The sequence below is a fragment of the Gavia stellata genome, chromosome Z, assembly GCF_030936135.1.
Source record: "Gavia stellata isolate bGavSte3 chromosome Z, bGavSte3.hap2, whole genome shotgun sequence".
NCBI lineage: Eukaryota > Metazoa > Chordata > Aves > Gaviiformes > Gaviidae > Gavia > Gavia stellata.
In genome coordinates, this window is record NC_082637.1 from 71,748,793 (window position 1) to 71,759,779 (window position 10,987).

General features: G+C 44.2%; 1 protein-coding gene across 3 annotated transcripts; it reads left to right on the top strand.

Moving 5' to 3' along the window:
* The first annotated feature begins 241 nt into the window (after window positions 1–241).
* CDO1 (cysteine dioxygenase type 1) lies at window positions 242–10,715 on the top strand. 3 transcript variants are annotated; one of them, XM_059833815.1, is made up of 6 exons: window positions 242–465; window positions 2,903–2,980; window positions 4,939–5,096; window positions 7,628–7,797; window positions 9,334–9,346; window positions 9,949–10,715. In XM_059833815.1, exons 1-6 carry the CDS (start codon window positions 266–268, stop codon window positions 10,011–10,013), a joined length of 684 nt encoding a protein of 227 aa, XP_059689798.1. In that variant the 5' UTR covers window positions 242–265; the 3' UTR covers window positions 10,014–10,715. The 3 variants fall into 3 exon arrangements, with proteins under 3 accessions (XP_059689798.1, XP_059689799.1, XP_059689800.1); XM_059833816.1 differs by lacking the exon at window positions 9,334–9,346 and having other exon boundaries at window positions 9,949–10,020; XM_059833817.1 differs by lacking the exon at window positions 9,334–9,346 and having other exon boundaries at window positions 4,942–5,096; window positions 9,949–10,020.
* The last annotated feature ends 272 nt before the right edge of the window (window positions 10,716–10,987 follow it).

The following is a 10,987-nucleotide window of genomic DNA, read 5'->3' on the forward strand; positions in this document are numbered from 1 at the left end:
CTGGACGGACTGAGGGCGGCCGGAGGGGAGGCAGGAGCAGGCGGTGCGAGGTGCGCCCTGGCCGCCCGCGCTGGCTGCCCCCGCCCGCCGGGGTCGGTGGCCCCGCTCCCGGGGACGGGCACGGCTGGCCGCAGGCCCGCCCGCCGCCGCCCGGCCCCTCCGCCCGCCGGGGCGGTGGTAGGCTCCCGCCGTGCCTCCCGGCGCATAAAGGGAGGCGGCGGGGGCTGGCCGGGGGCAGCGGCTGGCGGCGGTGGAGCGGCCGGCGATGATGGAGCAGCCGGCGATGATGGAGCAGCCGGTGCAGACGGAGACGTGGAAAGCGCGGAGCCTGGAGGAGCTGGTCCGCATCCTCCATCGGATATTCGCCGAGGACAAAGTCAGCGTGGAGGAAGTGCAAGCGCTGATGGAGTCCTACGAGAGCAACCCCGAGGAGTGGCTGCAGTACGCCAAATTCGACCAGTACAGGTACAACCCCTCCCCGCATACACACCCCGGGGTAAGGGAGCCCCCGGCGCCGCGCCCCTCACCGTGCCAGCGGGGCCGGCGGCGGGGCAGAGCGGCGGAAGGGCAGCGGAGACCGCCGGGACGCGGGGCGGGTGCCCCCCCTTCCCCGACCCGGCCGACAGCCCCTCCGGCAGCGCGCCGAGGGGGGCGAAGAGCAAAGGCCCCCGGGGGGGGCGATGGGGGGGGGCGACGGGGGGGCCGCGCCGCTCCGCGGTCCCCCGCGGCGGGGCCGGGCGGGGGCGGGGAGCGGGCGGGGCGGCGGCGGCCAATGGCGGCACCGGCGGGCACGGGCGGGCGGCTGCCCGGTTCCGGCGGTCCCCCGGCTGCGGGCCGGCCCCGCCGGCGGCGGGGGGGTCCCCTCCCGGTGGGGCCGGACCGCCGGACGGCAGCCGCGGGACCGCCGGGGCGCGGTGCCGCTCCGGCCCGCGGGGATAACCCGCGGAGGAGACGGGAACGCGCTGAAGCAACCAAAAAAATTCGTTTTGAAAGTTAAAAACCAAAAAAAAGCCCAAGAGAAGCATGTCGGCAGCAGAAACCGCCGCGCGGGGGTTGCGCGGGGGTTGCGCAGCGTGGGGGAGCGGACCGCTGCAAAATGGGTGTTTGGTTTCTGTAGAGGAGCCGGTGCGTGTACTCCCGGCCTTACCGGTGGGTCTGGAGCCGTCTGCCCCTCACGCTTCAGTCCCTTTCTCCTGCGGGGTAGTGCAGGTCGAGGCTTTTTGCTGCTCGCCAGGAGGAAGGAAAATACCTGTGAGGGTTTTGAGTCGCTCCTACTTTGCTAACAACTAATTTTTTCCTGCCTTTGGTGGCTTCCCTGTCATAAATTTCAATATAAATACATTTTAAGCGCTTCCTTTAAAAAACAAACAAACAAAAAAACCCCAAAACTTTTCCTTTTAACCTTGCTACTATGAAAGCATCACTCTGGCTTGACTTTTTTTAGCTTTCTTTCACCTCACAGTGACTATCCTCCATTCAGAACAAATTACAAAATCTGTAACAGAGCCTAGGAAACTAAGAATCAGAAAAACAAAGTGTGCTAACATTAGAAGTATGTATGGCAGCCTTTTTTTTTTTTTTTTTGGCCAGCCAGACCTGCTGTACAGAAATAACAGCACTTGAAAAGTTCAGTCAAATGCCAGCATTGATTGCTTATGTTCTGACATCATAGGAAAAATATGTCTACCTAATATACGCACAAATTGTGGATGCAGTGAGAGGCAGCGTATAGATATAGGTGTTATGCTTTGAAAGTAATTTGTTATGAGCATCCTATCTTGATTAAAATACAGTGGTCTGATGGGGAAACTAACATTTAATTTGACATTCAGTTGACATCAGTGCACTTTCTGTGTGCCTCTGCTTGCATCTTTTAGGTGAGAGTGAGGCATCCTGTCATCGGCATAAATATTTGCTTTACTTGGTAAAGTGCGAATAGTCGTGACTAAAGCTAAATGAAACCAGAAGGTCCCACTGGGTTACTTGCACCGTAACAACTAGAAGCACTAGCCCCAGCTCAGAAGAGCCCCACTATGGAAAGTAAAGTAATGCATAGAGCAAAATCCGAGTCCCTTCTCTAGTGAACTTTTCAATAGGACAAGACGAGCGGCAGTTTGGGGTGGCTTGCAGGAGACTACAAGGAAAGATGTTGCTATTAAAGATGTTTTCAAGCCCTGAGAGCAAATCACAGTCTAGAACACACACATGGATTAAAAAGCCTTAAGGAGCAAGCTTATTCTGTGCCACCTGTAAATTAGCACATGAAAAAAACCTTTTTTAAGAAATCTTGCTCTGATAAACTTTGTTTAGAAGTAGATGCTGGCAGAAATTACCCCATAGGTGTTTTATCCACACATGAATGCTACAGCACAAGATGTAGAACTTTCAGGAACAGCGTAGGAGGACCATGTACAGAAAGCCTGACATCTTATTTCTTTGGTTTCTTGGCTTTGTACAAATGAGTGCTGCGTAACAGAAGGAAAGCCAAGAATATCTGAAATGGAGCTGCGGAAGAATGTAACCATGTATTTTTCTTGTTTCATTGCAGTCCTCTGTTTCCAATTATAAGCCAGCTGCTGAAGTGATTTCATTCAATAACTATTTTGATTTGATCCTGTCTACCACGTTAGTCTCAGACTCACAGTTCCCAAACTCCAATCATCTATGTAATTCAAAAGCAATATGATTATAAAATATTAAATGACCATTTTTTTTCCCCAGAAAAAGAACTCTTACCAAAAATAAAAGCTTAAAAATACAATTTCATTTTTTTCCGAGTAAGACTTGGCTTTCAAGTAAAAGGATTTTTATATGTCACAACCTTCCTTCATAAGCATGTTTGTATAATTCTGTCTTTTATAGGCACATCAGTAAAGTAAAAAGCAAACACTTTGTATTTCAGGTATACGAGAAATCTTGTGGACAATGGAAATGGAAAGTTCAACTTGATGATCTTGTGCTGGGGTGAAGGGCATGGCAGGTTCGTATCCAAAGACTATGGTTTCAGCAGAGATACAAAGCCACTGTATCTTTCACTGTCATACAAAAAGACACAAATAATCAGCCCTATGTGAGCCATCAGAAAGTGTCTGGAAACTAAGCAATGCAGAGTTCCTATTGGTACAGTAGTCCTGAATATTTGCTGTATCTTTTGCAAGTTTGTACCTCATGGACATTTTTAGAGCACTCTTTTTTAAAAATGCTCTGGTTTTCTACCAAATCTAAGCTTCCCTTCTGTCAGAGGAAGTTTTTAGTCCCAGAGATACGGCAGGTCCTGTGGGCAGGACAATACAACAGACCCATATAACACTTGGTTGCAGAAGCAGGACTTGGTGCAGTTTGAATATTCTTTGTTCTCTCATAGTGTTTAAATCCCACCTCTGTGACAAGATGAGAAAAGTAGGCTTGGGTTAGGACTGTGGGCTGTGAGGAGGAATCCCCTTTCCAGGAGGACTTGGCTTTCTTTAGGTTCACGCATCCCATCTCCTCCCTCAAAATGGACCACACTGCTGATGTGGCCTCTGCAGTTGTGTACACAGACTGTACACTGGGTTGTGTAGTCCTACAAACGTGAGGGCAGGACCTGTCCCTTGGAGGGTCTTTCACAAAATGTTGGCTAAAACAAAATATGGAGTAACAAAACTTGCAGGTTTTGACTGGTTATTCTCACATACAAATAGAAAACCTAAGGAGATGTCAGAGCTAGGGTTTTGTTTGTTTTAATTGAGCGTGCAATTGAACATTACAGTATTCTCTAGGGGATGCTGTGGTGTTATACTCAGAGGGATGTAGGAACCAAGCCCACCACCTCTACTCCTTCCAGACTATTCCCACAAAGCCTGTAATTTATGTCAAACTGTGTTTGAGTTGGATGAGCATTTGCTAGAGCTAGGCTGAGACCACAAGTTGTTTTTGCTTCCTACATGAGGAGGATCAGATTGTTCTCATGGCTTGTGGAAGGAGCGTGACAACGTGGCATTTGTGAACTGTTCTGTGCCTGAAGCAAGCTCTGCTCTCTTGGCATCTCAGTTAGTAAGAAACCCTGACTTTTGTTTACTGAAAACAGTAACATACAAGTACCAAGTTTTTGATTGAAACTCATTAGCACTGTACTTCTGGGACGGTCAAATTCCCCCTTCCCCCTCGCCCCCCATGAGTGGAGAACTCTCCCTTTGTCCTAATCCCATTGACTTTTGTAACAGTTAGTCCTCTATTTAAACAAACAACTAAACTACATATCTAGCTCTCATGTCTCTAAATGTAGCAATTAAAACATACTTCGGAGCAAGGAGACAGATCTAGCAAGCAGACAAATCATACCAGATCCTGCTGGTTTGTTCATGTTTTGCCAAACTAGTGAAATTAACAGCTACTGTAACTGGTTGTACTTAGCACTATCAGAGTGAGAGGTACAGCATTTTTTCCTCAACAAATGCCTGTGCACCCCAGCAGTAAAGAGACCATAGAAATTAAGCAGAAGTAGCTCATTTCTCCCGTGTTTTGAGAGCGAGCGTGGTGGATCTGCAAGTATCAGGTACACTTGCAAGTTTATACCAGCCCTGCCTGGGGTCACTGTGGAAAGCGTTGTTTTGTTTCGTGGCCCACAAGAGTTTTTGGGTTCTGAAGAATTTTTCTGTCCTCCTTCCTCCAGACTTCTTTGGCAAACCTATGGCAAAGCCATAGGTTGAACAATATCTAACTCTTCTCCAAATCCTGCTGTATGTGATCAGGATGTATCCCAATACATTTCTAAAGTAGCAGTTTTAAGTAGGCATACCTTAGTCACTGTGAATCGTTTTTTCCTAAGATATTTGTGCAATGGCATTTCATTCTAGGGCTATGTCCAGATATAATATGCTATGCCATCTGTCCTGCTTGCTGTACTGAAATTAAATATGTATATCACACTGAGTTTGGTTATTATTTTTACATATATAGCAGCATCCATGATCACACTGATTCACACTGCTTTATGAAGATCCTCCAGGGAAATCTAAAGGAGACCCTGTTTGAATGGCCTGAGAAAAAAGGGAATGGTGAAATGATTAAGAAATCAGAACGAGTTTTGAGGGAAAATCAGTGTGCCTACATTAATGGTAAGCTATTAAGCTTGTTTTGACAACTACCTATCCATGAGTATTATTCCTAATAGAAGAGTTCATCTGCTGTCTAGTCTCCTACCTTTAACAGTATAATACTAATGGCTTTATGCACAGTTTAAGAATGTGGCTCTCTAGATTCTGCACAAAGCTATATTTAGATTCAGTAAAACAAACAACAGAAAAATGTAATTTTAACTCACTCTTAAGACATTGCAGAAATTGCTTGATACTTAAATGTGCTGGGTATCTCCTCTAGACCAAGCAGCTTTCAGCCCTGTGTCCCTAATGACTATCTGAAATATTGCTTATAAACATAGATCTTAAATAGTATTTTGTGAGAAATAAGTGAACCAAGATTTAGATAGCTTAATCACCTTGACTTGTTTTTCAGAGAAATAATCCTTTTGATCAGTCATGGAAATCCTAGGTCAAAAATGAAAAAGCTGTCTGTGGAACAAATTGACCAGCCAGGAGCAGAGGCCCCCATCCTCAGTGCTACTTTTTGTCCAAATCAACAAAAGACTGTAGTTCTGAAGTGCAGCGTCAGCAGAGTTGAAATGCTTAAGTCTACCCAATCTACCAAAAAAATTGCCTGACTGCACAGATGCTGGGAGATGACTAAGTCTCCACCAGTAAGGCTCCCTAGGTACCTAAATCCATGCCATTGCACACATCTGTAACTATCACCATCTTGTGCTATGCTGGAGACCATCCTGGAGTGGCCAGCTAGGTGTAACATATTCTGATGCTGTGAAAGACATTGCACATCATGCTGAACAGCATTGAATTCAGCAGAACAAAGGCAAAGCATCAGAGAAGGGGGCCATCTGCCTTGTACATGACAAGTTAAAAACTGGAGCACATGCCTTGTGGGGCTGAGCTTGGGAAGTCCCGAGTTGGAGGGAGCCTTGTGTTGGGTTATGGACTAAGCCAGGGTGAGGACATTGGGGAAGAAAGACTAGTGCTCTGCAGCCCTCTGTTGAAGGTATGCCACATTAAGTGAAAACACAAAATCCATAGGACAGGAAATGCAAAAAGGAGCTTGACATGTCTGCTGATGCTCCCATGTCAGGGATGTGGGTTCTCAGGCCCAGTCAGGTTTTCCTACCTATGCGGTTCTTTTTGATGCAAGCAGTTGCACCCTGTGTGCATCTGATCCAAAGCTTCCTTGGTTGTTTTAAACAAATTTGGTATCCAATTCTCTGAGGCAGTTTGGATCTCTGCCATGTTTCATAACAGATGTTTTCGTTTAAAAGAAACAGGTAAAACAGGCAGAAGGAAAACACTGACGATGTGTTGATTGCCCTAACACTCAATAGTGAGTGACCTTCATGTTTATATTGCGTACTTCTTGGATGCTCTTGTACTTTATTTTTAAGGTTAGAACCCACTAAACAGAGTTTATTTGAGTCTCCCATTAGATGAGCTCAGAATTTAGGACTTTTTTCCCCTACATCCTCTATTTAGATAAACTGTGTTAACAACACTTCGGGCTTACACTTCAAATGTATCAGAGTTAAGAGTGTACTCATGATTCTCAGGGTATCATGCCTACGTTGCACAATATAGGTCTAGGTATTATATAAAATACTAATTCAAGTACAAAGGCCTGAGTTGTTTTTACAGCAGGGTCATAAATTTAAATTCAAGGTCTCTTTTAAGTAACTCAAAACCCACACTTTAGTGTAGAATGGAAATGGTTTGTTTTGTGGATGTGATTCTTCATACCTTACATTTTTACGTAATAGCTTGATTTCTACTCCACCTCGCAGAAAGTGCCATTACTTCACTAGTAACCACACAACAGACAGTGCCTTGTTTCATTAGGTGTTCAATTATGCTTACTATTCAGTTAAGGTTGGAAGTATGTCAGTCACTACTAATTTGTCACCGTAGTCAAAACAGGAGACAAATGAAAAGCCTGTTCTCCATACTAATAAATTGGAAGGATTAATTAGGAAACAGATGCCTGCAGTAGTAGACAACTATATCTCTGTCCATAAATCCATGTCCCAAATACATGTAGCTGACCTTTAATGTGACTGATATCCTTGTTACTGGGCTGAGAATTAGCAATACAAAAACTTTTTCCCATAAAATGTCTTGCTCACTTTTAGAAACACAAACCTTCCTGCTTCTGGAGCATCTATAATAACAGCATCTCCTAGGAAAGTAAATAACCTTGAAGTCCTTGGGGAATGATAGCTAGAAAATTCCTGGCAGCATGGCCTTCTTTAAGTTTCTCTGCATTTCTATTGTCCTTTATCCTGTAGCAGATTATCCAGAAGTTACATGAAGTGTGGAAGGCAATGAGGTATTTTGAATTACCAGTGTATTTAGGAATCTCTGCTAGAGAACAGCAGTCAAATTCCCCGTACGGAGTTACTTGTTGCCCATAAAAATGCAGGCATGCATAACTGGCTTGCTCATGAGTTTCTGTTTAGAAAGCATTTTTCCAGGCATCTGAGATCTTGTTAAATCTTCCCGCTGACACAACCTCTCATTTCATGCCCTCGCGGGTGTAGACTCCATTGGCCTGCACCGTGTGGAGAACATAAGCCACACAGAGTCTGCTGTTAGCCTGCATTTGTACAGCCCGCCGTTCGACAGTTGTAACACCTTTGATCAGAGGACTGGACACAAGCACAAAGTCAAGATGACCTTCTACAGCCAGTTTGGAGAAAGGACTCTCTGCGTAAGTATGAGATAACACGCTCCCTGCCCGGCCCTGGGCTCTGTGCAGAGCACCCGTGCCCCAGGACAGGCAGGAGGTCCAGCAGCGCCACCTCTCCCAGGGCATCCCTGTCTAGGACCAGCATAAAACCTGTTCCCAAGTACTACTCGATTTGCTGATTTGCACTTCCCTCATGTGGACTTCCCTGCTTTGTAGCTTGCCTCCCACTCATCAGCAGGAGATCAGTTCTGAGCAGAGAGGAGGATTAATGAGGATTTTGCTACTAGCTAGGTGTCTTCACGCAGCAAATGATGGTAAATGCAACCTAGTCAATGGAAAACTGAAGCAGCTGCATTGTTTTGGGCAACTGAAGTCAGGTGTAACGTTTCCTGCCTAAACTGTTCTGCCAAAAAGCATCACATTTCAAGTCAGCTGCTTTAAGCCATGTAGCTTACTGTAAAGTAAAGAATTCTTTAATGAAGTTAATTTCATTCTTTAAAATCAGAACTTTGACACAGAAGGACTTGCTCTTAGAGTGAGAGTAGGCTGGTTGGCTGTTGTCTGCATTCTTGAGCAATGGCATGAGATTTTATTTGGATAGAAAAGAAATCTAAAGATCAGCTTTGGGGGACCAAGCTAGGACATCTGGGAGAGTTTACTAGGGTTCCTTTCAGCGCTCTTCCATGCATTGGGAAACATAACTACTTATATGGGAAGAAAAGACAGATTCTTGATGTTCAGCCACAGAGGTTCAAAGACTGGTTTTGTTAGATACAGAACTGTTTCACCTTTCACCGAAGCCAGAAATTCAGTGCTCAGGCACAATGAGCCTTTAGTAAGATCCAGTTAAAGTTTTATATCATCAACAAGTACCATGTAAATTATTTCTTTGAAGCTTGTCACATTAAGTGATTACAAACTTTACCAAACAGCTGAAACACAAACTTTGACCTTCCTGAGTTTGAAAGGTCCTTGAGAAATTAAACTCAGACTTATAATTTAGACTTTAAGGGGAAATAAACATGGAAAAATGAGGAACAAAATTCATGCAAGAATTCAGTGTTTGCTTGCTTTCTTTTTAAGTATTTATTGAATAAGAAGTATGTAAGATAACAAATGAGACTAGATGTTTTGACTTGGACTGTTTTCCTACCCTTGATCTGTAACCATCTGGCAGTGTTTGTACTTTTTGTGCGAAACTGAATCTGGCTTACAGGGAAGAGGTAAATCTTAATCATTGGGTCTCTTTCATGAATTCCTGTAAATGGAATTCCAGTGAGGGGGAAAGTGGTAGTGAGTTTGGGCCATCCAGCTGCCTGAAATGACTTCATACTACAAAAACCTTCTGGTCTCAGTGAGGGTTTCTGGAAAGGTGACTGGAAAATCAAACTTTCTTCTATTTACCAGATCTCGAAAGGACGTAGGAAGACAGAGAGCTATAACTTAAAAACACCAAGAGAGTAATGTAAAGTATACTTGTGTATCTGTTATGAGTGAGAAGATCTGCCTAGCTAAAGCACATTCAGTGCTTCCTCTTTGTCTTAAATTTTTCTGCAGGTGAAACACACGGGTAAATTCCTAGTGGTTCTGGCCATGATGAAGTCTTAATTAACTAAATCTCCAGTAAATACATAGTAAGTTACATTGGCCTAATAATTAAAATAGTATGTAGTATGTCCAAGGACTTGTCTGGGGAAGTAACTGCTTACACAGTTCAGGTACAAACCATGAGAATACCGATGCGAAAGTTCACTGAGGGAAAACTGATTTTGTCTTGGGTGTCACAGCACATCAGTTCCTGCTGCCAGGAATTTTGCCGGGGGAGGTGGTTTCTCTTTGCAGCCTGTCTTCCAAGCTGGACACTCAAGCAGTTCCTGTTAAAACGAAGTAGAGCAGAGTACTGGGGAGAAAAGCTAGCCTGAAGGAGGAAGCACTCCTCAGCTGTCCCTTCGGCTGTGGGCTTGCTCGTGGTCGCACAGAGCCAATGGACAGGATGATTTTGTCAGGTGCACAGTGCCCTCTGTAAAACTCCGGCAAGGAGTACCGAAAATAAATACACTAAGTATTTTAAGGTGCTGCATGACTCCAGGAATAAAGGCCCATGCTGAGAACATGAAGTAGGTGGTGACTGTCTCTTTCCTTAAAACAGCAACCTCTCCTCTTTCCTTTTAGGCAACAGCAGTGCCGCAGGAGAACAACTGAGAAGCACCAGCACGCATTTGTGTAAGACCTGCTGAACGTTTAACCAGGGACAGAAGACTTGCATGGCTAAGGTCGACAGCCAGCTATATTTCTATACCTTGTACACAGGAGTACACTAGGGCAGCTTCCAGGCCACCCGCGGTTTCTCTGAGTGAATGCCGATTATGGGACACTAAGCTAACTAGTGCCATAAACTACTTCAGAGGTTAGATGCCTTTTCTTGGGCTCCTGTCAGAATTAAGTAGTTTGTTTTCTGATTCTAGCCTCCTTTTAATTACACTTCTGATACCACACTGAGAATATCAGAAATAGGGCTCTTAAACATCATCTGACACTACTTAACAGGCCTACATGTATGTTTGCTCTCAATGTAATTAATACCTATATAAACTTCTAAGCTTCCAGTCACTTGTACCTATGGGTAGCACACTAGATACAACTAACAGCAGCTTTTTTTTTTTTTTTTTAATTAAGTCCTTTAGGTTTTAATGCTCTAGGCCATTTTGATAGTTTTGTGCATTTTTTACTTTTTATTTTTTACAATTTCATTTGTCAGATCTTGTTTTAAATAGGAGGAGCAAAATGCTTCATGCACAATGACTTTCAAAAGCGATTGGGCAGAGATTTGGGTTTTTAACAAGACTAATCATACTTAATGCAGCTAAGGTCCAGTTTCCAAAGTATTCTGTATAGCTACTGAAGAAGGAAAATGAAATAAAACTGGATTTGTGCACAGATTTCAAAGTTTTCAGTCTTTTTCTCCTGGTAACTAAAATATTCATCACACTCTACCAAAATCCACATTCCTTATGAACATCTAAGTCTTTTCCAAGCAATACACTATTAGAAAAGGCTTAAAAAGTTGAAAGTATTTCAAACGTGCGAAGAATCCTGATCCCAATTAAGCTGGTGGGAGTTCTGCCATTGACTTCACTGATGCTTAGTTTTATCCTCCAGATTTAGTTACAAGGAAAGAACCATCTTGAAAAAAGTTAACTCTAATTAAACA